The 27,436-nt window shown below is 43.9% G+C and overlaps 1 protein-coding gene across 5 annotated transcripts; it reads right to left on the bottom strand.

Moving 5' to 3' along the window:
- Positions 1-1,493: 1,493 nt before the first annotated feature.
- Positions 1,494-26,877, bottom strand: ptena (phosphatase and tensin homolog A). 5 transcript variants are annotated; one of them, XM_083774148.1, is made up of 11 exons: positions 25,600-26,875; positions 17,089-17,173; positions 16,466-16,510; positions 15,947-15,990; positions 14,798-15,036; positions 13,630-13,771; positions 9,545-9,613; positions 8,450-8,616; positions 5,556-5,945; positions 1,880-4,396; positions 1,494-1,835 (listed from the first exon to the last, which is right to left on the bottom strand). In XM_083774148.1, exons 1-10 carry the CDS (start codon positions 25,676-25,678, stop codon positions 4,211-4,213), a joined length of 1,446 nt encoding a protein of 481 aa, XP_083630274.1. In that variant the 5' UTR covers positions 25,679-26,875; the 3' UTR covers positions 1,494-1,835; positions 1,880-4,210. The 5 variants fall into 5 exon arrangements, with proteins under 5 accessions (XP_083630274.1, XP_083630276.1, XP_083630277.1 ...); XM_083774150.1 differs by having other exon boundaries at positions 5,565-5,945; positions 25,600-26,874; XM_083774151.1 differs by lacking the exon at positions 9,545-9,613 and having other exon boundaries at positions 25,600-26,877.
- Between the last annotated feature and the right edge of the window lie 559 nt (positions 26,878-27,436).

Here is a 27,436-nt window from a genome sequence, read left to right as displayed (position 1 = left end):
AACAAGAGGTTAAAGGATGAAATTAAGTATGATAATGATGTACCTGAGCATGTTCACATCGTGTATACTTTACATTACTAAAGACCTTTTTCAAATACTTTATTTTTTTAACATTTTGGACAAAATAGCCAATAGTCCTAGTGCCCACCTACCCTCTAACCAACTGCAGTACCACTACCACAAGCACAGTACCCATCTTATCACAAGTTGTACAGTAAGTTTGTTTTCTCACAAAGCTCTCTCGCACGCACGCCCGCGCACGGGAGACCATTACACACACACGCACGCCCGCGCACGGGAGACCATTACACACACACACACGCACGCCCGCGCACGGGAGACCATTACACACACACGCACGCCCGCGCACGGGAGACCATTACACACACACGCACGCCCGCGCACGGGAGACCATTACACACACACGCACGCCCGCGCACGGGAGACCATTACACACACACGCACGCCCGCGCACGGGAGACCATTACACACACACACACGCACGCCCGCCCGCGCACGGGAGACCATTACACACGCCCGCGCACGCCCACGCACAGGAGACCATGATTACACGCACGCACGCACGCACGCCCGCACACGGGAGACCATTACACACACGCACGCCCACATAAACCTTCATGACATCAATGTGCACACCAAGGAAATCTCTCATGACTCAACAGAAGCACTGGGGGAACCCCGCGCACAACACAACACACGTCACAGATGGACGCCTCCTGGAACAAACATGGCAGAACTATAGGGCTGCAATACCTATTATATTCCAGGCATCCAAGCTCACACCGCGATGCGTTGAGCTTGTAGATCGGCTATTTTCAGTATTATTTGCGACAAAGTATATACTGTATGTATATACATTATAATACTTTTTATGTAAAAGAAAAAAAGAAAACTACACTTCTTGATTCAACGAAAAGGTTATCGGTAGAAAAATCGCCATGTACATACATATATATATATATATGTAGATCATTTTTTATGGTTTTCTCTTTGCTCTCCCTCTCCGACAACCACAACAGCATTTTATTCATTTCCTAAACGCAACAAAACGATGGAGTTTTGCACAAAAACACAGATTTGTACACCCGATGTAAATCTGCGACGCGCGACACCGACTGCGACACATGCACAAGCTCCCTTTAAAACGGATATCCAAGTCATCATCGTCCAATAAAACCCAAGAACGTGTCTCCGCCTGCTTTTTTTCGTGGTATTATATTTTTATTATCTTAGGATAAAAAAAGAAAAAAAAAGAAAAAGAAAAAAAAAAAAAACATTGACAATTACATGGGATGCCTTGTTCTGCATAATTTAAAACGTATACACACAGTGGGGGGGGGGGGGAGAAAGGAATGGCAATGCTTTTATTAGACATCATCACAGCCTCTTCAGGACCCCCCCCGACCCCCCCCCCCCCCCCCTTCCCTCCCTCCCTCCCCACTAACCCCAACCCCCCCTCCCCCCCCCCCCCCCACCACACACACACTGCCCGCATGCAGTCTCCACTGCACAAAAGGCCGAAAGTCACGTGGGACAGCTTGCAAAGAGCACAAGAAGCATTCACAGTAAAGAGAGGGGGGGGGGGGAGGGGGGGGGGGGGGAAAGAGGGTTGGAGGTTATAGAGCCCGACCGATTGCCAAGAATGTTTTTGGAGTCCCCGACGCGAATCCCAATTTCGTTTTAATTTCAAGGACCGCCTGAGTGTGTAGTGTACACAAAAGACGGAACGTCCCCCTTGGTTCCACGTTGTACACTCTCCGAGTTCACAGACATGTAAAGGGTCCATTTGGAATCCCCTCTCAGAGTCAACAGACCTGTTAAGGGTCCATTTGGAATCCCCTCTCAAGAGTCAACAGACCTGTAAGGGTCCATTTGGAATCCACTCTCAACAGACCTGTAAGGGGTCCATTTGGAACGCTGAGGGTCCCTGGACCACTTTCAGAACCACTGTCCTAGAACAACCGATCACCGATATTTTTTTTGTCCAAAAGAAAGTGCTGAAATTTTATAATTTGACAAGAAAAAAAAAAGAAAAACACTGCCAAAGACGTATATTTACGTCCTATCAAATCCAACGCTTCCCTGCCAAAGACGTATAATTACGTCCTATATGGTCTTTACAGTAGCTTATGATAGATAGATTGCGTTCACAATGCAACAGACGTTAGCATCAGGTTGCTATAGCTAACGTTAAACAGACCCCGTTGCCCTGAACAAGATGGCCGCTCCATAGGAATTGAGGCTCAGATCGAGGTGTTTGAACAGAACGTCCATGTTAGTGGCTCATTAAAAATAATCGTCGCTACCTCGCGGTCACATTAACGCTTCTAATGATTTTCAAGTTACGACCGCCACATTAGCTATAGGCCATTTTGCTTCCGGTTCATTTGGGGTGAATTTGGGGGTTTTCTAAATAAAAGCCCCCCGTGATTGTGGCGGGCGAGGGAAGCGACAGCGCCGGAGTTCAACGGTGACAGTCAATGTTGATTAACATTCAGCTTGAAATTTATTTCATTGAAACACGTAAGCGCTATATTCAAAATGTTCTAAAAATAGACGATGAAGATAGACACATTTTTTACATTTCTTTTGAAAACCTTTTAAAAACTCTCTCACCAACAAGAACATGCCCCCAAATACTTGGACGACAGGTTGAAAAGTGCTAAAAAATATATAAAATAAAAGAATATCGGGGCATACGATCGGCTGCATAAGTGCCAATAACGCAGCACTTCTGAAAGTGGTGTCCGGGGGGGACGCACAGGGGGTCCGTGGGGGGGTTCCCCAGCAAAAGTAATTATTATAACATCACATTAATTTGAACCACTATCCATTTATATATTGGATATTCAAAGATGTACAAGCTCACAGCACATCACTTGCCCACGCTGTGATTTGCACATCTGCTATTTTTTTTAAAGAATATAGAAAGGGTTTTTGAAAAAAAGAAATTAACATCTTCTCTTCTGGGGGAGGTCCCTGGACACAAAACATTTTCAGATTGGGTGGTCCACGGCCAAATACAGAATAGTTTGGGGTGTCCTCGACACAAAAAGGTTTCCACCTAAATCCTAAAAATGTTCATTTTTCTGAAGTTAGCTGCTTTAGCAGACAGTTTTGAGGGTCCAATGGAGTTAAGAGCTTTTGTCCGAAGCACTTTTTTAAATACTTTTCATTGGTTCAAAAATAAAAATGGGGAGTTAGGTGGTTCCTGTGGCCCAGACTGAGACGCGCGGGGGGACGGGCTCTGAAGGGAGGCAGGGGATGAGAGGGGAGTAGAGGACAGGATAAAGTAGCTGGGGGAGGAGGTGGAGGGGGAGAAACAAAGTGACTGCAGCACCGCACTGGCCTTGGTTTAACAGGAGAAGGAGCAGCATAGTCCTAGTTTCATATCATTCTAAACTTCTCCCACACGTCAACTAGCTCCTGCTTTTTAACAGGAGAAGGAGCAGCATAGTCCTAGTTTCATATCATTCTAAACTTCTCCCACACGTCAACTAGCTCCTGCTTTTAACAGGAGAAGGAGCAGCATAGTCCTAGTTTCATATCATTCTAAACTTCTCCCATGCGTCAACTAGCTCCTGCTTTTAACAGGAGAAGGAGCAGCATAGTCCTAGTTTCATATCATTCTAAACTTCTCCCATGCGTCTCAACTAACTCCCCCGTCTCCTGATTGTGGTAAAATCTTTCCATTGTCTTTGACACAAAAAAAAAAGTTTCTTTATATATGCATGTATATATGTGTATATACAACATATATGTATGTATATATATAAACACTTTTTTATTTTTATTTTTTTTACTTCTTTTTTATATTTTTTGTTTTTTTAAAGAGCTACAGCACCTTTTCCCACGGGGCAACAGTGTCGATACCTCGCACATGGTTACACGGCTGTGCCGAAGAAACGAATAATAAAAACAATATATTGGTCAAGGATATTCATCTCTCTTTTTTTTTCTTTTTTTTCTTTTTTCCCTAAAATTGGCATCTGACATGATGATATTCTATTGCCGTCTGGGGGGGGGGGGGGGGGGGGGGGAGGAAGGGACAAAAGGTTCTTCTTTTTTGAGTTCATATTCAAGTTTTCTCCTTGTATTTTTTCTCTCTCCTTTCTCTCTCCGTTTCTCTCTTTCTGGTTTATATTTTTCTTTCTTTTTTTTTTCTTTCTTTCCCCGTTTTAAAAAGAGTTCACACTTTGGTGATCTGCGTGTGCTGCTCGTCGTCGAAAGGTTCATTTTCCGGGTCAGAGTCTGTGGTGTCGGAATATCGATAATGGTCCGGCTCATTGTCGCTAACGTCCGGGGTGACCGACGTCGAAGTGCTGGCCTCCGAATTTGAAGGCTCCTCCGCGGTTTTCGTGAAATACAACTTCACCTGGACAGACCGCAAAGACAAAAAAACAAAAGACTAAGTCATTTTACACCGTAAAATCCTCCATTAAATCTACTTTTAACTCTGTAAGAGTACAGTTAACTCTATGTAGATTTGTTGTACCGAATAGCAAAAACGGTAGATCTATAAGCTCACAGTGTGACACAGCATGACGTGTTGGGAGCTTGTAGATTGTCTCTTTTAGCCATTAAAATTAGATTGTCTCTTTTAGTCATTAAAATGATATATCTTATAATTATGGCTTCACACAGATCACAACAAAAACTATCTAGAGCCGTCTACACTGACTTTGAAGTGGATCTGCAACTACTTCTTAGCAATTATGCTATCATTAGAAATAGTTTCCTAGCGCCACGGCAAAAAATAAATAAATAAACGGCTGGTCTCGCTCTAGCGCCATGCAAAAAAAAAGATATTTAATTAGTTTTACTTTATATATGGACTAATAGATTAACCACTTGGTGCCAAAGTATGCATGCCAAACTTGTGAAAAATATAAGATCTACAAGCACACAGTGTGGTGTGCTATTTTCATTATTTCTGAATGTTTCTTTTAAGTGAAAAATCACTACCACCTACAGTATAATGACACATGATATGACTACATATATAATGACATGATATGATAGGACTTTAACAATAATTACATAAGTGCTTTTTCACAATTATTTGAGATATTCACAATTGTTTCGCGTAATAGTAAACAAATTAAAAAGCATCTACAAGCTTACAATGCGTCACTTTGTGACGCTATTTCTAGCTATTTAAATTATTAAATATGTCAGTAAATTCTTTGCAAGTTATTTATCATATAAGTTTTCATTAACCCATTCTGACCGGGCACCCATTTTGGTGTTAGAATCATGTTATGCTTTAGCTATTTAAAAATAGCAGATCTACAAGCTCATATCGCGCCACCGAGTGGCGCGATACGAGCTTGTAGGTCTGCTATTTTTGAAAAATCGAAGCACGACTGACATTTTTTAGAATCTGATCTCAGGTCAGAATGGGTTCATCAGACCAGTGTGTGTCCGGCGGAAACCTTGTATGAATCTGATCTCAGGTCAGAATGGGTTAAAAAGACCAAACAGCATTCCAATTACAAATGTTAATTTGATTTGATTTTAAAAAGCGTCCTCACCGCCCCTACCTTGAAGTTTGGTGAGAAGTAGCGGTTAGCTTTGTCTTTGTTGGCTTTGTCCAGGTCGTTCTTGGTGAGCGCCAGGATGAGGTAGTCCCTGTCACTGTCCCTGCGCTCCGAGCTCTGTGGCTGGCTCTGGACCCCCTGGAGCTGACCCGGACCCTGACCCTGGCCCTGGCCCTGGCTCTGGGCCTGGGCCGGGACCACCGCGGCGGCCGAGCCCTGGATCTGAGCCGCCTGGCCTCCTCCCCCACCCGGCCCGCCACCGGCCTGGGGGCTGGCCAGGCCATCCACCACGTCGTTCACCACCGTCCCGTTCTCCACCTTCTCCCCGCTCTCCTCTGGTCCGGGGATGAAGAAGGTGTTCACCCAGAAGTGGAACATCTTGTCCTGGAGAGAGAGGCCCAAGAAGAAGAAGAAGATGCATTAAGAGTTCTCAAATTCTGCCCCGGATCCGAGCCTATAGCCTACTATAGTCGACCCGACGTTTTCGAGTCTCGGAAACGTAAAACAAAAAGATTTATTTCAACTGCGCCTAGCGGCCTAAGGTTAAAGCCGACAGGAACGTAAGTGCATGTGTTGGATGAAGCTCAAAGTGAACTTTAATCGGGTATCTAGTTTGTTCCGACATTCCTATGCCCGTGTTTATTTATGAAAGAAAAACAGGCTAGTCAAAACGGGCACTCGAAAATCGAAGAAAGTGGCCGATATTGTGGAACAAAGGTCCAATAAATATGCTCAGTTCAGAGCTTCTGTGACTTTGAGGACATTCAAACGCATAATGACACCTTTTCGGGTTTTCGGGGCACAAAAGTATGGTTTTCATAAAGTGTACCCCTGGAGAAAATGTATGTGCCCTGGTATAAAATGCCATGAACCTTCATCTGACTGGGGGGGAAAAAAAAATCAATGACCTTCCCTAAGTGATAAAAAAGAAAAAAAGATGGTCAATCACCACCGTTGAGATGCTGAATTGACTCTCTCTCTCTCCGTCTGTGAGGGACGCTCACACTGCTTTGTGTTAATTGCTTGTTAACGACCGTCATTGTCTCATTGAAATTAGCTGACCTTCCCTTGATGGACTGAGATCAGAAAGGCATAACCCTCCCCTTATTTTTCTCCAGGGGTACACGTTTTATAAATGGACTTGTCCCCTAACTGTTCCCAGTAGGTATCCTGGAAACAAGACAATCTACCCAGTAGGGCAGAGTTATGGCCGGGCCTTCATTTTCATTCAGAACGACAAACGAAACATTTTGTATGGCCAAGTCCTAATGTGCGATTTGTGAAACCGTGTAAAAAAAGGAGCCGCCTACACACACACACACACACACACACACACACACACCCCCAAGACTGTGTCTTTCAAAGCCATCGGCAGGTGGCTCGTTGTGAATAAAAAACAATCTATGACGTTTCAAAGGTTAGTAAAAGAAAACACTCTGAATGGCTGGCAAGGGCATCTATGGACAATGATTTAACTCTGGCAGTCAATTTTGATTGCTTAACGGCTCCCGTTAACGATTCCTATAGGGGGTTCCAAATGGACCCCTTGAAGTCTGTGTGTACAAATGAAACCAAATGGACGCTTACGGGGGGCAACACCTCCAAGTAATTTGGCGACCCCCAGATTGAGAACCACAGGCCTAGATCACGTCCCCCAGCCTCTTCCTGTGGTAGCAGCATGTACCGCACGGGGTCTTCACTATGTCACTCAGTGCAGTATTGCATCGTGTCTTACTCTTTAGGTACTGCACTAGAGGGGTTCTTCATATGTCTAATTGTCAAGTAATAACAGCGCATCTCAGGCGAGGAGGGGGATCTTCAGCGGATTCCGTCGTTCTTCCGGGATCTTGGAAACGCCCCCCAGCCACTGCGTTTAGTTTGACTGATCGTTATGGATAGGTATAGTTTGACTGAGGCTAGGTTCAGTTAGGTTTAGGCTGTCAATCACAGCGACTGGCCAATCACAGCGCTCCCTCTACTGAAAACGTGCTGAAGGACCCATGCTTGCTCACGTATCTCAGGGTCCTGGGCTCCCCCCCAGAGTCAGCGTCGAAGTGTCCTTGAGCAAGACACTAAACCCAATTGCTCCCGATGAGCAGGTTGGTGCCTCGCATGGTTTCCTCCGCCACCGTCGATGTAAAGCGCAATGGATAGAAGTGCTATATAAATGCACAATTTGTCCGATCAATCAGCAATAAACATTTCATGACCCGTGTAGGCCTGTCACAATTATTAAATAATCGACCTAATCGTAATTATTTTAGATAATCTCAATCATTTTTGCATAAACGCCAATCGTTTTCATGTTGAAAAATGCTATGTTAATATGTTTTCAATCATTTTTCAAAAATAACAGATCTATAAGCTTACATGTCGTGACATGTTGTAAGCTTGTAGACAAAACTATTTCTGCTATTCTGGAAATTTTTTGAAAGAAGAAATGCAAAGAAAAAAGTGATTACGAAGCCTAAAAGGCAAACTAACGTTCCAATGTTCAATGAAAAAATTGTTAATCGCAATTATTTGTGTGACAATTAATCGTCAACTTAACCCATTCTGAACGGGCACCCATTTTGGTGTTGGCATCATGTTATGCTTTAGCTATTGAAAAATAGCAGATCTACAAGCTCATATCGCGCCACCGAGTGGCGCGCTACGAGCTTGTAGGTCTGCTATTTTCGAAAAATCGAAGAACGACTGACATTTTTTAGAATCTGATCTCAGGTCAGAATGGGTTAATCAGATCAGTGTGTGTCCAGTGGAAACCTCGTATGAATCTGATCTCAGGTCAGAATGGGTTAAATGTGTAAATCGTGACAGCCCTAGACCCGAAGCGTCCCCAACGTGCAACACGCACACACACACACACACACGCCACACTGACTGACCTTCTTCATCATCTTGTTCAGCTTGTGGAAGAACTCCACCTTGATGTCTCCGCACACCGGCAGCGGCTGGGGGAACTCGAAGAACATGTGCTTGTCCTCGCGTCGCGTGTGAGCCGGGTTGGACGTGTGGATCTTCACTTTCAGCTGGTACACCACGAACTGAGGGTCTGCAAGACGCGGTCAGTGACGACGACGCACACACGGGGGGGGGGGGGGGGGGGGGGGGGAGCGGAGTTTTGGAAGAGCAGCGTAGTTATAGAGATTGTTGGAGGGACAGAAGGAGAGGAAACGTTCAAAGAAAGAAAGAGAGAAAAAAAAAGAGAAAAGGAGAAGTGGGAGGAGGAGGGTGAACCAGAGAGGCCAGACAGGATACCACAGTGTTAGTGTCATGAGTTTAACAGCACGAAGCAAAAAGAAAAACCACCATGAAGTACACACACACACACAAAAAATAGTTCTCTCAGAATTAAGGAAGAGAAACTGAGTAACAGAAAAAAATAACACCCAAAGAGACCCAGAAACAAAGAAACCCTATTCTGATAAAGACAAAGGGGATGTCTTTAGGGGATGTAGACAATGTGTCGGTATCTATGATTTGTTGAATTATCGTTTTTTTCCACCTTGCCCTCCCCTCCCTCTCTCTGTGCCCCCCATTCTTCTTTCCAACTTAATGATGGAGCTCGCACAAAGAAACCATTCTCACTCACTCCTTTACACCTTTAAACCTGGGATGTTGTTGACATTAGAATTAATTATTGATCCCTTATCTTGTCTGCGGGCAACTTTCCTTAACTCGAAACACATTCATACGTTAAAACTGCACAATGGGGCAGCTAACGACGCGCGGCGAAACAAAAAGCAAGATCTGCAAAGAATCTCCGATCCTGCCGCAACGCGACGACGATGCGTCGTGAGTTTGGAGATCGGCTAATTTACGATAATAACGTGTCGTGACACACCGGAAATAGACGATCTCCAAAACCCAGAATGTGTGATAAGGCGTACAACAAACTATCAAAATCAAATGAACAGGCAAAAATGATGAAATGAACAGCGAACAAAAACAAATTGATCAAAATGAAAGGACTCATTTACCCCAATGCCAATTCCCTTTCTTGAAGCCCTGAGGGGTCGGCTCACTCCTGTTTTTAAAGGTACTGTCCCCTTTAGAGAGAGAGAAACAACACACAATTTAAACACAAGCACCGACTGGCCTGGCCTGGCAGGGACCACGAAGCACAGCACAATACACACATTCTACAGAATATATGGACGTACAGATTCTAATCTACACCAGTGCTGATTTTGACAGCACCAGAGCATGTGAGCGGAGCGTGAGCGGCGCGGAGCGCGGCGCGGAGCGGCTTGATTTTGAATTGAGCGCTGAATGCATTTTAACCCATTCTGACCTGAGATCAGATTCATACGAGGTTTCCGCCGGACACACACTGGTCTGATGAACCCATTCTGACCTGAGATCAGATAAAAAAAAATGTCAGTCGTTCTTCGATTTTTCAAAAATAGCAGACCTACAAGCTCATATCGCGCCACTCGGTGGCGCGATATGAGCTTGTAGATCTGCTATTTTTAAATAGCTAAAGCATAACATGATGCCGACACCAAAATGGGTGCCCGGTCAGAATGGGTTAAAATGGATCAGAATGGCTTCCGGAGCGAGAACTGTCCTCCGCTCAGGGCCGCTCAGTGCACACGGCACATGTGTTTAGAACCTAAAACGTGTGGATTTAGCGTGTGCAGACACACAGCGCATTTACCAAAAGTATTAAAGTGTGCTGAAAAACTGGAACATTCATCAACGCGCATTTAACATCCTCCCTGACGTTGAAGGAGAAGTGGAGAAAGATGATGACGGCGGAGGAGGAGGAGGAACCTTCGCCCTCGCAAAACCAAGTGGACGCGGTTACTAATAACGTGGAGGCTATGGTAAACCAGTACTTAACCCATTCTGACCGGGCACCCATTTTGGTGTCGGCATCATGTTATGCTTTAGCTATTGAAAAATAGCAGATCTACAAGCTCATATCGCGCCACCGAGTGGCGCGATACGAGCTTGTAGGTCTGCTATTTTTGAAAAATCGAAGAGCGACTGACATTTCTAGAATCTGATCTCAGGTCAGAATGGGTTCATCAGACCAGTGTGTGTCCAGTGGAAACCTCGTATGAATCTGATCTCAGGTCAGAATGGGTTAACAGTGTCAAGTTTACACCTGCGATGCCTAATTCATCTGCTTCAGTTAGCCATCATGATGACGTCGATCACCTGTTGGTTAAAGTGGGAAAGCTAGTGAACGTGCTTTTAAATGTGTCAGTGTTTAGATTATAAAAAGAAGAACATGTTTAATCGCCGGTAACACTTTTTAAAACACATAAATGTTTATGCTCTGAAGGCACTTCAGGCACTTTTGACAATGTGTCGAATTAGACAATTTCAGGAAAACAGCTGCTGAGCGAGCGTAGCTGAGCGGAGTGCCCCGATGCGCAAATGAAAGGTGAGCACTGAGCGAGCCGAGAGCGGCGTGGGAGGGGATCAACACGAGCGAATGGCGAGCAGGACAAAAGCGCTCACATGCTCTGGACAGCACACTTTGATTTGGTTTTAGTCTTTTGAACAGTTTCATTTAGTTTTAGCCATATTTTTATATACACACACATGTGAAAATAGCTCATGTGCAAACTCAGCTTAGCCATTTTCACTATTTTTGAAATATGACTTAACCCTTAAGACCTAGCCTCGCATTAGCCAGCCTTCATCTGCCTTTGCATGCATATTGCACTTCACGGCAGAAGTGGTGACGAGCCAACCAGAATCGTCTGGAACCAGGCTATAATCAACTTAGGGCCCAGTATGCAAATATGGGCCGGCATATTGCAGAAATAAAATCTAATGCCGAGACCAACATGCAGGCTGTGATATTACTATCACTACGCGGCCAATTACATATAATATTTGGGGTCCTTGTCGACATGAAAGGGTTTGAGAACCACTGATAGAAATATAGAAACAGGTCTCAACGGGTTAAGAGCTTAATTCACAATGTATTGTTATTATTTTAAATTAAAGTGTGGGTCTCGGGGTGACACCAAATGCTTCTTTTAGGTTGTGGAGCTGAATATGTTCGGGTAAGCCCTGCTGTAGAGAGGGGGAACATGTCCAGCTCAGAATAGGGCCTTTTCAAACGGGAAAGAGACGGATGAACGCAGCCAGGACAGAAACCTTGTATCTCCACATTCCAAGTTTTTGTACAAATGGAACCCACAAGGATCCATTTGGTTCCATTTGTACAACTCTCCGAGTTATAGACCTGTAAAGAGTCCCATTTGGAACACAGAGGTTCCCTGGACATTATTCTATGTGAGTGTTGTGGAAAAACAGCTAAAATAGCCGCTCTGCACAAGCAAGCTTGTAGATCTACTATTTCTGCTATTACACAAAAAGCTTGACAATGGCTGCGGTTACATGAGGGCTTTTTCATTCAGAATGAAAACTTCAGAATTAATTAATTCAGAAGTAATGTTTTTTGCTGCTTGTTTACATGGGAAAGGTCATTCCGAATGAGTGTTTACATGGACAATACTTTTAAATCCCATTATTTCATTCAACATCAGGTTTGGGGCTGGGAAGGCTTCTGGATAGGGGGCGGATATGTTTACGTCCAGTGGTGGAAAGTACATTTACTTTAGTACTAAAGTACAATTTTGAGGTATTTCTACTTTACTTTCCAATTGTTTTACTTTTACTACACTACATTTCAGTAAAAACAAAATAATAATAATAGAAAAACACTTTTATGCCGTATTACTTTATATTTTATGTATCCTGTAGGTTTCTAATATAATTTCTTAATATAATTAATCGCAAAACAAGAGCATAATATAGCCATACCAATTACATGGAAACAAGCATGCACAGAAAGACCAGAATGAACTTCAATCCGAATGAGTGTTTACATGAGTCCACAATTGTTTCAATAGGATTTAAAAATGGAATAAAACGGTTAGTTACATCAGATCTAAGTTTAAATCAGATTGACCATTTTCATTCCGATTTAAGTTTTTGTAGGTGTTTACATGAGAACTTTTAATAGGATTTAACTTTTATTCTGAATGAAAAGGGGATTTAACTGTCCATGTAAACATAGCCACTGAAAGAGCTTGTGACCAAGATAACTTCTTTTCTCCCATTTCCTAAAGCTTAATTTGGACATACAAGGATTCCACCCGACAGGCCGGCAGCAACGACATCCGGGTGTTATGTTAAGAGTGGAAGGACACCAAGTCAAGTCTGAGCAGAGAACATGTGTTTCGTCTTAAAAAACCAGCAAATAACAATTCTCCACATAGAAAGCATACACACGCATGCACAGAACTGAGATTGGAAGTAGAGGAAGAACATTGATTGACCATCACATTCAATCACTGGCAGACAGTTCGGTGTCTCTGAGCAGCTCAGAGACACCGAGACACTAGCCTTTTAAATCACCGTTTCCCAAACAGTGTTTTTTTTTTTTATATAATGATCCATAAATTAAAACAAAACGTGTAAGTAGTGAAAATAGCCGATCTACAGTACATGCTCACAGTACAAATGCCACATTTAATGTGTGCTCTTAGACCTACTTCTTCCCAGTGGTTTTTAAATAGGAAGTTTGGGTCCAGGGGAGACGCCAAATGTATCCTTTGGGTCTCAAGCGGAAAAATGTTTGGGAAACAACTGCTTTAAATTATGTCTAACAAGTTGCATTACATAATTGCTCTAATGCTCCGGTCTGACAAAGATGGACCTTGATAAATGCAGCACAAAACAAGGACATCGCTGCCGTCAGGCAGAAACCTCTCACTGCATATTTTATTATTATTTCAGTAAATTAACGCGGTACTTGATCATACTACGCCCGACTACGTTGTCGCAAAAAAAGCATCAAAAGTAACAGATCCACACGTTTGAAAAGTTTCGAGGCCGTGTCTACTACTTTTGAATTTGAATCGTGAAAAGTAAAAGTGAACATATGAGGTTTCGACCCGACAGAGACGATAACAGATGGATCAAACAGATAAAAGACAAATCCACGCACAATCTTTTCTAAAATGACCGTGAATGTTTCTATACGATTTGGTCATAAATTGTAATTAAGCATAACGAGCGAAAGGTGTTGACTCACTGCAGGTGCCTCCGCTGAACATGGGGAGCGTCTCGAACACCATCTTGTGGAAAAGGAGGGCCACGGGTTTGTACTCCAGCTGGTTCTTCAGCAGGTAGCTGTAGTAGGTGACGTAGCGACGCTGGCTGGGGATCGTCACTCCCTGCGGACCACGAGCACAGCCACGAAAAAGCACTTAACACATTGTCTGCGTCTGACACACACACACACACACGCGCGCGCGGTAGAAAAAGGGCCCGATGCTGCGTTCACACGGGCAGACACAAAAATCTGACATTTTCAATGGAAGCCAGTGACATGAAGATACAAAGATACAGCCAATGTCTGTAGCTGCTGCAAGGCTACAGCTACAAAGCTACTAAAGGTTGAGCTAGTTTCAACTTCGGCTACAAAGATGCAAAGCTACAAATATGCTGTGTTAGCTTTGGCATCTTTGAATGTACAAATGGGTCCATTTGATTGTATTTGCACATTGGGGTCCATGGCCTAAACGCATCCCAAACTAGAGTGTCTTTCGTGGCCCTGGGCAGGACCTCTAGGGCTGTCAACAATGACCCTTTTTTATCCTATGATTTTGTATGAATCCAGGACCTTCTAGCTGTCAGGCGACAGCGCTACAGACTGCGCCACCACGACACAATTACATTTAACCCATTCTGACCTGAGATCAGATTCATACGAGGTTTCCACATGGACACACACTGGTCTGATTAACCCATTCTGACCTGAGATCAGATTCTAGAAATGTCAGTCGCTCTTCGATTTTTCAAAAATAGCAGACCTACAAGCTCGTATCGCGCCACTCGGTGGCGCGATATGAGCTTGTAGATCTGCTATTTTTCAATAGCTAAAGCATAACATGATGCCAACACCAAAATGGGTGCCCGGTCAGAATGGGTTAAGAAAGAATAGCTGTTTGCCCCGTAATAAAAAATGCACAGGGCAGATATGACAAATAACTGAAAAACACAAAGAAACAACTGACATAATTCATTAATCGTATACTAAAAAAAACAAACAGCGGAAATAGCTGCTCTACAAGCTTACAACGTTATATAAGCTTGTAGATGAGCCATTTCAGCTTTTTTTTTTAACGTACGAACATCTTTCAACGTGGAAACAGTTACGACAAAATTAACGCCTAGAAGCAGGGCCACCCCCAACCGACCTTCTTGTCCCTTGTCCTGACTTCGCCGTAAAAGTCCAGCGCCTCCTGTGGCTCCTGGAACTTGCCGCGGTGCAGGAGGTAGGCGCAGATCATCACCCCCGTGCGGCCCTTCCCCGCCTTGCAGTGGATCGCCGCCACGTGATTGTCGTCCTCGCTGAGCCACTGGTCCAGGTCTTCACAGAACGGCTTGATCAGCTCCAGCTGAGGTGGATTATGGTCTTCGAATGGGTACTGTGCAACTGACGACGTGCGTGGGGGCGGGAGTGGAGAGAGCGGCGTTAGTCTTTTTAACCCATTCTGACCTGAGATCAGATTCATACGAGGTTTCCACTGGACACACGCTGGTCTGACGAACCCATTCTGACCCGAGATCAGGTTCTAAAAAATGTCAGTCGTTCTTCGATTTTTCAAAAATAGCAGACCTTACAAGCTCGTATCGTGCCACTCGGTGGCGCGATATGAGCTTGTAGATCTGCTATTTTTCAATAGCTAAAGCACGACATGATGCCGACACCAAAATGGGTGCCCGGTCAGAATGGGTTGAATGACATTCCATTTAGTTTTAGTCATGTCGATTTAGTCGATTTAGTTGACTAAAAAAGTATTTTGGCAGGCCTCGATGGCGTAAATCTGGCAAATTTTACATTTGGTTGCATGCTGAAAATAGCCGATCTACAAGCTCAAGTAATGCTTGACACTGACATTAAAATAAATAAAAAAAAGAATAGAAAACAGTAGGGCAGGACGATTAGCTGAAAATCAAAAGTTTAATTTAGAACCAATTACAGTTTATTTATTTAAGGTTTTTTAAATGTCATATCTACGAATCGACACTAAAGTTCTGATAATTTTTTTTGTAAAGCGAACAAATCTGTGTGTTTAATTAACCCCTTTAGCCCTCTATTACACTTGTAATAGTGTGCAAAAATAGCTGATCTACAATCTAATCTTTTTAAATAATCATTCATGAATCCTATTATAGGGGCACACGTTAAATTGTGGTATTGATTTGAAGTCGTATCGCCCAGCGAGACAGCAGCAGAGAGACAGACTTCAATGACCTGGTACAAGTCGGGCTTTCAGGCAAGGACAGAACATGAGATCGCTGAAGTGTGTGAGTGTGAGTGTGGCAGAAATGGGATGGCCTACCTCTGCAGTTAAATTTGGCAGCATCATAGTGTCTTTCTGCGCAGCTGAAATGGGAAAGAACACAAGCAGTTAACAGTCAAACAGGGAGGGAAGTCTATCTTAGTATTAGCATCTGCCGACTGCATTCTGTTACTTTTCTGCTGTTACGTCCGGCCTGTGTTTCACAACTGGCTGTAATGCCACGACAAGTGCACCGTCACACCTTGTGCTCATTATGCATATATGCATATTATCATGCATTTTTGTTCTCCTTGATTGTTCTCCCTCTCTCTGCCCCCGTGTATAATAAACTACTGTTGCTTGCAGTATTACGAAACCAAATGGACCTGTACGGTTGCGCTCGTCCATGGTCCCTAATGCATACCAAACCTGGGGATCCTTGACATTCTAAACCTGGGGATCCTTGACATTTTAAAAACGCTGAAGCTCTGTACTAGGTAAACACAGCTAAGACATACTAGTATGTATCCTCATGCATTAGTAACAAGAGTTTGTTAGTTTTGTTTTTGGGACACTTACAGGTTGTAGATTTTGTAATGGTTTTTATGTTTTGAGTCGAGAAACCTGCGGGGAAGAGAAGAGCACAGCCAGAGTGAGAGCATGACCACATGCAGGGCCTAGTAACATAAAACATTGTATTTTAAGACACACAGAGCTGACAATCAGCACTTCACACATTGCCAATGTGTTGCCGTAGGGCAGAAACCACTTTATCACCATATATATTTAACTTTTTGTTTTTCCATAAATTAAACGACCTACTTGATCATATCACCACGGCGTCACACAAGAGCATCAAAAGTAGATCTGCAAGCTCGAAATACGGCGTGAAGCGACACATTTTGAGCCTGTAGATCAGCAAACGTATAGAGATGAAGAGGTTTCTGCCCGACGGCAACAAATTGCATTTCTGTCGTTTAACACTTAGAGCATATGAATGCTTTTAGGCTTCATGAACAAAAGTTGCACAGGGCAGATATGACAAATACATTTACATAGTTTAATAACTTAACCGAACTTAATAACTGAAAAGAAATCATGGAAATAGCCAATCTACAAGCTCAAAACAGGTCACGCCGTGACGTTGAGCTTGTACTGTAGATCAGCCATTTCCTAGACAGGGCCTAGGCGATGGGACTTACCGTACAACATCATCTATGTTGTTTCTGTACACTCCTTCCAGTCGCTCTGCTGGAAAGCCCATAGCAATGATGTTTGGATAGATATCTGTTCAGCCGTTGGTCAAGGAGCCATACAAGGTGTGTATATGACCAGTGGAAGACAAAAGTGCACAACACATGCCCCAGTACTTGAGTCCAAGTACAGATAGTCCCGGTCAAATATTAATACTCCATTAAAAGTGAAAGTTGTACTCCAGTTAAAGTATTGGAAAACTTGTGTGCATTGAAAATAGATGCTATACAAAACACTACAAATTAAATTGATGGCTCAGGAGGTATCCGGTTTCCAGTTCGATCCCGGGCTACCCCGGAGTTAGTGTCGAAGTGTCCTTGAGCAAGACACTGAACCCTGAATTTCTGCCGATGTGCAGGTTGGTGCCTTGTGTGGTTTCCTCCGCCATCAGTGTATGAATGCGTGTGTGAATGTATCGCACGTCTATGTAAAGCGCCTTGGATAAAAGGTGCTATATAAATGCACCCTTTACTATTTACTACCAACAGTTTGACTGGGAAATTAATTAATCGCACACGGACACAGCCATTACGATACGAGACATAGACCGACATTCATTTGCGCCTCAGTTTCCCAGAAGCCCTAGCAAACCAGCGTGACTCATCGATTTCCAGTTACATCATCCAAACGCATCATCCTGTCTGAGGAAAACCAAAAGTTATTAAAAATGGTGAATTAAACAATGACAATGTAACTTGTGTAACTCTTGTTCGGGAGGGGAAGCTGTTTTATGTCAACAACAACAAGTACATTTGGGTTTTAATATTCCAGTATTCCATCAATATTAACAGATTCTCTTCTTGGAGTCCCAGGAAGAAAGTAATTTCAGATGGGGGGGGGGGGGGGGGGGGTTCCACGGCCAAATACATATGATTTTGGGGGTCCTTGGCACGAAAGCGTTTTAGAACTACTGGTTTAGAAGGCATTTGTAGAACCTGTAGTACAGCTAGCTACTGATGTCAATGTGCTTAACCCATTCTGACCGGGCACCCATTTTGGTGTCAGCATCATGTTATGCTTTAGCTATTGAAAAATAGCAGATCTACAAGCTCATATCGCGCCACCGAGTGGCGCGATACGAGCTTGTAGGTCTGCTATTTTTTGAAAAATCGAAGAACGACTGACATTTTTAGAATCTGATCTCAGGTCAGAATGGGTTCATCAGACCAGTGTGTGTCCGGCGGAAACCTCGTTATGAATCTGATCTCAGGTCAGAATGGGTTAATCGTTACTGTCCCGTCCACCGTGTGACTACAAGCATCCTGCAGCCATGCAGGGACAGTCAGACACCAAGGCTGAACCTTACGAAAAGCATCACAACCACAACAATGAAGCAATCAGTCAAACAAGGGGAATCCTTTAACCCATTCTGACCTGAGATCAGATTCATACGAGGTTTCCGCCGGACACACACTGGTCTGATGAACCCATTCTGACCTGAGATCAGATTCTAAAAAATGTCAGTCGTTCTTCGATTTTTTTAAAAATAGCAGACCTACAAGCTCGTATCGCGCCACTCGGTGGCGCGATATGAGCTTGTAGATCTGCTATTTTTCAATAGCTAAAGCATGACGTGATGCTGACACCAAAATGGGTGCCCGGTCAGAATGGGTTAAAGGTATATTCAGTGATTTCACTTAATTCAAATATCACTTATTTTTTTGTTTTGTTGTGATAATCCTCCCTACTATAGAGTGTGCTGGCCATATAAGGAGTTCCTCCCTGTCCCCAGTTAACCCCTGTGGGGTCAAAAAACCTTAGGTTTCGTTTTTGACTCTCTATCCTGATTGGACGAAAGGCTGGGTCCCACAGCCAAAAACGAAACCTAAGGTTTTTTGAGTGAAATCACTGAATATACCTTTAAGTTGCTTAAAATTAAACATTAGTTTACAGATCGACATACTTACGTGACCGTGCAGCTGCACGACTGCCACTGAATAATTATCCCATTGCTCAGTTGCTCAGTATTAGTTAACAACACAGAGCGGGTCATCGTATATACATTGATTATTTACACAGCGATTATTCAATCAGTTACTAAAATAATTGATCAAGCACCTCTCATTCTTCTACTACTCCGACACCAAAATGTGGAATGCTCCGACACCATACTTCCCTGCCAAGGACCACATTGGACGACCATCATTTATGGTCACAGTATGCCACGGACGACATTGGACGAAAATGGACTTTTATACTGAAAAAGAAATAGATAGCTCAATAAAAAATAATTGGCGACCGCGCTGGACCGTTTCAGCTGTTGTGACCACTGACCATGTAGCTAGGGTGCACCCCTGAAATGCTTCAGTGTTCCCGGAAGTCCGTCAATTTTGTCGGACTCACTTCTTAAAGAGGCCACATTAGGGCTAAAACCGCAACGCTCTGAGCCATTTAGAGGTGGCAGGGAAGGATGTAAAACCCTTTTTTTTCTCCAAAATTGGCCTGAAAAAAACATATCGGGAGGTAAATGTAATTATCCCATCTCTTTTGTATGCCGCGTTTGCATTTGTCGTGTTCATTTTTCACGCCATTATATTAGCGAAATAGCGATTGCGTTTCATAATCGACTGAATCAATTAAGTTTGTTTAACTCTTGCACCAGTCGCGTGAACATAAGCGGTGTCATTGTATAGTCTGGATATAGCCAGGATAGATGGGAACTAGGGCTCTGATCAGCTTGTGCGTGTCTGCTGTGACAGATGGCCTTGACTGTGAGAGGCAGGCAGAGCAGAGGGGACAGGAGTACAGTGCTCCTGCTTGAGCCAGGCCCACATGTGGGTGCACTAGGAGAGGCTCTACGGCCTGACCTGCATGTATTTTTAGAGCCCAAAGTTATATTGAGATCATTGCAAATGTTGGGCTTATCTCTCTCTTTCCTCCCGAGCTCTCAGCCGAATCGAGCGCAACGTTGAAACCGATGTAATGCAAAAAAGACACCGACCCGACCTCCAGAAAACCGAGGAAGCTTTTTAACCAAGAATTACATACACCATATATCCATCCACACCGTAATAGTTTTTTGTGTACACAGGTGTGATGGAAGCTCACGGTGCCTGGAATCAGCTGCCGCACTCGGGCATGGCCGAGAGACGTGAGATAACACACACACACACCGGGCAGGTTCCAACTGCAAACTACACCATATTGTCATTCTTTAACCACATTATTTTACCCTAGTGTCGTTATTCTGGTCACATCATAATAGGTGGGCATTCTGCAAAAGTAGCCACAATCTAAATAAAATTCTACAAGTCCCCATCACATTGCAACGTGACTCATTGTGAGCTTGCAAAATAGTCTATTTCTGTAGAGGGGGGGGGGGGGGGGCAGCCAAGGATGCAACTCTGGGGGACTCCGGTCGACAGCGTGTACAGGATTTAAGTGGTTAAAGATTCCATCAGTGAGCATGGTTCTATATTCACACACACACCAGGTTCCACGATAAACTACACCACACTGCCATTCTTTAAAGACTCCCATCAGCAAACATGGCTCCATATTCTACTGAAGGATAGTGGGGGGGGTGAATGTCAGAACCAATTAAACTAGGATATTCATGCAATCGTAAAGACCCATATCCAATTCAGTGTCATGTTGCAGAGAAAAGCATAATTGAGTTGGCATGCATGTCTCCCCGACTCAGCTTTTAACGCCTACCTGCAACTGAAGTCTGCTCGTCGACATAGGCTATGGGATTCAACATTTTGACCACCGACTAAAAGGCCAAACTTTTTCCTGTGTCTATGTCGGAAATAGATAGGCAGAACATTTCTAATTTGATGTGACGCTTTCACTTTTGAGCTGAACTATTTCAGAGGCTTATTGTTTTTTTTAATGGTCCAAAATATATGACACACACACGTGACAGTGAGACAAAAGACAACGGACACTGCAGTATTTTAAACTAGCCCATGTCATGTGTACAGTGCACACTAGGGATCAGGGGACGATAATGCAATCACATGTCACGATTATTGCAGCAAAAAGCATTTTGATTATTGGCTGCAATGCCAATTGCCAATGTGTTCGAATTCCGTTCCCGGCGACCTTAGTGAGGAAAAAAAATGAGAATCGTGTGAGAATTGTGATCTCAATTATTGCGGAGGAAAGATTCAAATTTGAGCAAGAATCGTCCAGCACTAATTTCACGATAACTTCAAAACTGATACAATTATTGTGCGTGTTTCGCTTCGTCCTAGCGCAGATTCACGCACGTAGGCGAGCATCCCAGATCTTCGGGTAAAGGGGTTTTATTCATGAACGCAGTTTTATTCATGAACGCAGGGATTGCTGCAGCGTTGTTTTTGTTGACCATGACAAAAAATATTATTGACTACCTAACTCAATAAAAACTACAATAGGATGACTAAGACTAAATATATGGACAATTTCGTCAGCAATAAGAACTAGACTAAATGTGAGGGAGGGACTAGTAGAGAAGCGATCCAGTAGAACTAAGTGGTACTTTTGTTTGGTTGCTGCATGCTGAAACTAGCAGATCTACAAGCTCACAACAGATCAGCTATTTTGTAAATGTTGTACATCGGCTATTTTTGAGGGTCGCTAGGCCCTCCTGTGCCCAGCTTTGTGTGTACCCCATAGCGATGATCTGAGTGGCTGAGCAATGTGCGTAGCCCAGGCATAGCGATCATTTGATTGGCTGAGCTCTGTGTCTACCAACGGTTTTGAGGATAAAAAAGTGAGTACAGAAAATTGAGGACGCCAATTGTGATTAGCTGGAATGTGATGTATAAGAGTGGCCCTCACTTCACACGAGTGATTTTTTTAATACACAATACGGATGGTGGGGGTTTAAGTGGTTGAACTAAATTCATGCGGGGAAAAAACAAAAAAACGGTTGACTGCCTTAAAGATGGATTCAAATACTGTACTAAATGCAGTATATCATGAGATATACGTTTTAGGAACACAGAGCAGGCCTTGTGGCTTTCAATGAGCCTACCCAGCAAATCAATGGCACTCCTTTAATGCATATGGCCTGCCTACCTCCCCATAGTTCTTAAAATGGAAGCATGTCAATACATACTGTATTGTAATAACTTCCATTAATGCCTCCAAAGTCCTAATTAGGACGCAAATGCAAGTGCTTTTGTGTATAGTAGCCCTACTATAACCCTTCAGACCCAGCGGTAAAGTGATTCCAATCCAGCCAGACTATTTCTAAGTGTTTTTAAAAAGCTCCAGTGCTCCCAGGAGAGACTGGGCCAGGGCATGGGGGGGGGGGGGGGGGTTATTCTCTGCAGCTGGGAGGAAACGCACACGCAGGACCCCGACGGAAGCTCCTTGCGAGGAGAGCAGGGTGGGGGGTGCGTTGGTGGGAGGAAGGGGGGGGGGGGGGGGGGGGGAGAAAAAAAAGGAAAAGAAAAACTGCCGTTTCAGGCATGCCTCTCTCTACTCCAAAGCCCAGTCCTGCTCCAGCTCTGTGCATACGCCGAATCTACTACTGAGAGCAAGACAGGGGAAAGAGAGAGTTGGAGAGGGGAGGGGAGAGGCAGGAAAGGAGGAGAGCTAGGGAAAAGGGGCAAGGAAGGGAGGGAAAGAGAATTAGAGTGGGAGTAGAAGAGAAAAGGAGTGATGGTGGGTGAAGAGAGAGAGAGAGAGAGAGAGAGGGAAAGCACTCGGACGGCATTGCTGCTGATACAAGATCACTGGTACGCTATTTTAAGGGCAATTCCCAGAACTGTGATACTGCATTACATAACTGCAGTAGGCCCATATTGTTTTTTGACACCGTGCCGAACATGATAAAAGGGATGGTAAAGAATAAAATAAAAGAATATATATATGCTGGATTTTTAACTAGAGGGAACTTTCACCCCAACTGTCCTTGGAATGGCATCAGTTTTAAGCAGCGATGGCCCTGGCTCAGCAACATCAGCCTCATCTCAGAGGCTATAGGGCTGGGCATTAACCAAAAATATCAGAACCAATCGTTAGAAGAAGCAAAAGAAATACAAAACAAAAAATAGCGAGCATAGCCACATAGTGACTTGTTGTGAGCTATTTTTTACCTTTTTTTCTCCCGTACTAATTGTTCGTTAATCGTAATCAAGGCAAAGGTTTGAAAAAATTACAATATTGATTTGAAGCCATATCTTGCAGTCCTACTCAGCAACGACAGCCCCTCTACTTTCTTGTCTCAGAGGCACACCACAGTGCTGGCGACAGCCGTCAATGATGACACCAGATTCAACCACATATCAAACCCTGAGGCCGTGACAAATCTGACCGCATGAAAAGATCATGAATCATTGAGTGTGCAACAAAAAGTACATCGTTGCTGTCGGGAATAAACATCTTTACACATTCACTGCCAGGTATTAATTAATTCATCATTTTTTTCCTTCAGGTTTTTTTTTCTCCAAAACCCTTATTCCAAAGGTCCACCGGGACCTGAGGCGTGAAATGGATGTAGAAAGTTGAATAAAACTTGTTTTGACCAAAAATGCAATATGGGAAAAAAGCATTTTTCTGGATCTGATCAAATCAGACGGCAAGCGAAATTCGTTTCATTTCCAGTTGTATCGGTTACTTGGTAACCTTGAACCAATCGTAAATTGGCGAAGAACAATATACATCTGTCATCGGCAGTAAATCGCTGGATTAGACTTGGAGAGCTCCCCCAATGGCAGACGGCAGGGAATGTGTTAATCTCCATATTTTAAGTCGTTTGTTCTTTTGAAAATTAGCGGCCTACTTGGATCATACTAGTGTCACACAGTAGCATCATATGAAGTTTCCACCCAACAGAGACTGATTATGATCACACTACTACATTATTTTAAGTTATCACAAATGAATTACAAGCTAGTACAGCAATAGACCTTAACCAAAACAAAATAATCCGATAAATGTTTACTTGACCTACTTAAATGTTCATTTGCCAAATTCCAAAAAAATCAAGCTGTTAAACTGCACTGTATTGATTTTGTTTTGCCATGATATAAGACACCACAAATTGATCACTCACCTGAAAAGCAATGCAGTACTAATATTCCATCAACCAGCTTCTCAACGTTACATTAATATAGTGGTCTACATCTGTGGTTCTCAAAAGTGGGGTCTGGGGAGTCTGGGGGGGGTTCCAGAGGGTCCCCAGCTAAATTGATAGTTAGGTTTAGGAAACCAAATGGACCATTTACAGGTGTGTAACTCAGATAATGTACAAATGTAACCAGATGGGACCCCACGGGTCCATCCATTTGGTTCAATTATACACTCAGAGTTATGGCCTTATAAATACCAATGTAGGGGTGCTTGAAATGTATAAAAACGTTTGAGAACCACTGGTCTACATAGCATTGATCAAACCCGGCTAACCAACAATTTGTAGCTTTATGTCCACTTTTATATCCACCATGGCTGGCTATTCAGTCAACACAACCAGGTCAACAACTGTCACTGGCTGGGTCCGATAAAATAGTGCTGCACAAGTATGCAATATGTATTATGGCAATTATTGGGTTCCTAAAGGGAAGGAAAACTACACTCCGGCAGTGAGGCAGACACTTTGGAAATCTATCCAAAAGAAAGTACAGGGTCACATTATTATGCGGGAGCATAAAGGACACAGGGAAAAATCCTGGTTGTGCATATTTTTAGGGGGTGTTTTGCAGCAGAGCTTACAGAAATGGGGCCCGCTACTTCAACATGCCGTTATTAGTCAGACTAGTCACCAGCATATTATATCTGACTCACACATCAATTGCCTACAACATCACCACCAAACCCATGTTATAAACGATACAGTAATGATGAGCGTCTAACATAAATGCTGAAAATCGACCTGCATTCACAGAAATGAATTGCTGGGGTCCTGATTGATCAGCCCTGAGTGTGGGTGTCTCAAACGCTAAAGGTAGAGGGGGCATATTTCCCCTTTTAATGTCACAGCTGGCTGGGCGACTGACATATCTAACTGACATCACAGCCTGCGAGCTTTGTCTATCGGTTTTATGTAAAGAAAAAAAAAGAATACAACATGTTTGAGAATAATCCAGCTTTGTGGTTGTCAATAGAGGGGGTTCACAACTGCACAAAGAGATTATGATTGCGACATGTACTATGCATTACGTGCCCCCGTTCTTTTCTCTATTTTTGGTTGGTTTTGACAGATCCACCATCTTTCAAACACGCTTTGCTGACAGCAACGCTAGGGCTGGAAAGCAGCACAGCGCTGTCTAATCAAACTAGCACAGCCAAACTGAAGCTAACCTAACCGAGTCAAAGCAAATGAAAGGACTGAGTGCAGCAGCGGCGCTAACTGGTGCTAGCCGTATCTCGTTTGACATTTCCTCTGCGGGTCTTTTCTTCTTTTTTTTTTACAAATCCAAATCCAAACATCAACATTACCCCTAAATGCGACGAACATCCTCTGGATTCAGACACAATAAATAAAATAAAAAAGCCAAGCCACAGAATGGGCAAAAAAAGGATACACGTTAAGTCCAAGTCGAAGCCATCCTCCTGATATCTCCTTTTGTTCCGGCTGACCATTTCTTTTATAATCGCAGCCATTGTAAAAGCGATGTGTGGGCAGGAGTCCTTCAACAGTTTCAAATTATTAAAGTATATATTTATATATATATATATATATGTGTGTAATTTCTTAAATGGGTTCACAGTCCCAATAGAATGTTTGTTTTCCCCCCGCTGTGGGGGTAAAGAACCGAACCGCTGCACCGTTCACCGTGGTGTTGGTGCAGGCTCCCCCGGCTAGCTACGCTAGCTAGCAGCGGGGGCTAGTAGCAGAGTAGCAGTAGCTTGTCAATAGGATTAGAATGGCTTCTTCTTGTTGGATCATATAAAGAACGGGCCTTGGTGGTTGGTGGTGATGATCCGTGCCGTGCAGGCCCGGTCCGGGCCCACCGAGGCCCCAACCGGTGGTGGTACAGGCTAAGCTAGCCAGTACTCCTTCTTGAATCTTCCCCCCACACACACACACCCCCCCCCCCCCAGAGTCCTGCTGAAATGAAATCCCGTCGCTCTCTTTTTTTTTTTTGCTTGAGCTCGAGACCCCCTCCTCCTCCTCCTCCCCCAGCAGCAGCAGCGGCCTCAGGACCACCAGGAGGACCCCCACTTGAAAAATAAAACACACATGCAAAGTTCTATCTCTGGCTGTATGTTGGGAGAAGAAACCTCCTCTTCCTCCTCCTCCTCCTAGTCCTCCGTCCGCTGCGGGTCAAGGCTCCAATCTTATCCGCTGTGATTGAGTCACAGAGCGGGGTGGTGGTGGTGGGGGGAGAGGGAGAGCAGCCCCGGATCCAGTCACTCTGTCTGCACGGAGAGGGAAGCTAAGCTAGCCGAGGCTAGGCTAAGCTAACCCAGTTAAATAGAGCTGCCTGGCAGGCTAGCACCGTGGCTAGCTTCGCTGCCGTTAGCGTCAATAGCTAACCCTGCTATCCCTCCTCCTCCTCCTCCTCCTCCTGCTGCTTCTTCTTGCTTCTTCCACACAGAGGGGGAAAAGAGCCCTTTTCTCCTCCTAGCGAATCAACATGGTCGTCAGTCGATCCGGCCCGAAAAACGCGTGCGGGGAAAAGTGACAGGCTCCACCGTGAATGTAAAAGCAACTATAATGTTTCGATCATCAGAGCTCTGCACGGATTCTTTTGACAGTTCCGTCCCGGGGAATCATCTTCCTTTCTTGTCTCTCTCTCTCCCGTTCTCTTGCTCCGCTCTCCGCTCTCTCTCTCTCTCTCTCTCTCTCTCTCTCTCTCTCTCTCTCTCTCTCTCTCTCTCTCTCTCTCTCTCTCTCTCTCTCTCTCGCTCGCTCGCTCGCGCGCTCTCTCTCTCTCTCCAGCTGAACTCAGGCTTCCATCATGGCCTCCACCGAAGGAAAAAAGAAGATAGAACAGGCTAGGTTTTTTTTACAACACATATCCTGCCGCCTTTACGAGATATAGTACCCCCCCCCCCCACACACACACACACACACACACACACACACACACACACACACACACACACACACCTGAGCTAACTAAACCCAGCAAATACACACGATATTGATATAGTTTTACATGCATTTAGATTTGGCACACACGTGGCTGTCACACAAGTTCTGACAAATAATTTAATGCAAATTTGTATTATATTTTTCCTCTAGTCGCGGAAGGACACCATTAGGGCTTCTGTCAAAGTGATCACGTGTGTCTGTAATTTGGGAGCGTTGAAATAAAATGTCACTTTTAAACTTAAGTGTCTTTTAAATACAATGACACTCACAAACACAAACTCTTGCCTGTTTTGTAGCAGTTCATCTAAAATTATTATGTA

The sequence above is a fragment of the Protomyctophum parallelum genome (assembly GCF_964188405.1).
Source record: "Protomyctophum parallelum genome assembly, chromosome: 10".
NCBI classification, from domain to species: Eukaryota; Metazoa; Chordata; class Actinopteri; order Myctophiformes; family Myctophidae; genus Protomyctophum; species Protomyctophum parallelum.
Note: the sequence above shows the minus strand (reverse complement) of the source record. Positions and strands in the feature narration are given on the sequence as shown.

Excerpts from the sequence above, each read along its gene's own strand:
- ptena (XM_083774149.1), bottom strand. The coding sequence starts at position 25,678 with ATGGCTGCGATTATAAAAGAAATGGTCAGCCGGAACAAAAGGAGATAT. Across the intron at positions 16,511-17,088 it reads AACATAGATGATGTTGTACG|GTTTCTCGACTCAAAACATA; the intron begins GTAAGTCCCATC and ends TCTTCCCCGCAG. Across the intron at positions 15,037-15,946 it reads TGCCAAATTTAACTGCAGAG|TTGCACAGTACCCATTCGAA; the intron begins GTAGGCCATCCC and ends GCACGTCGTCAG.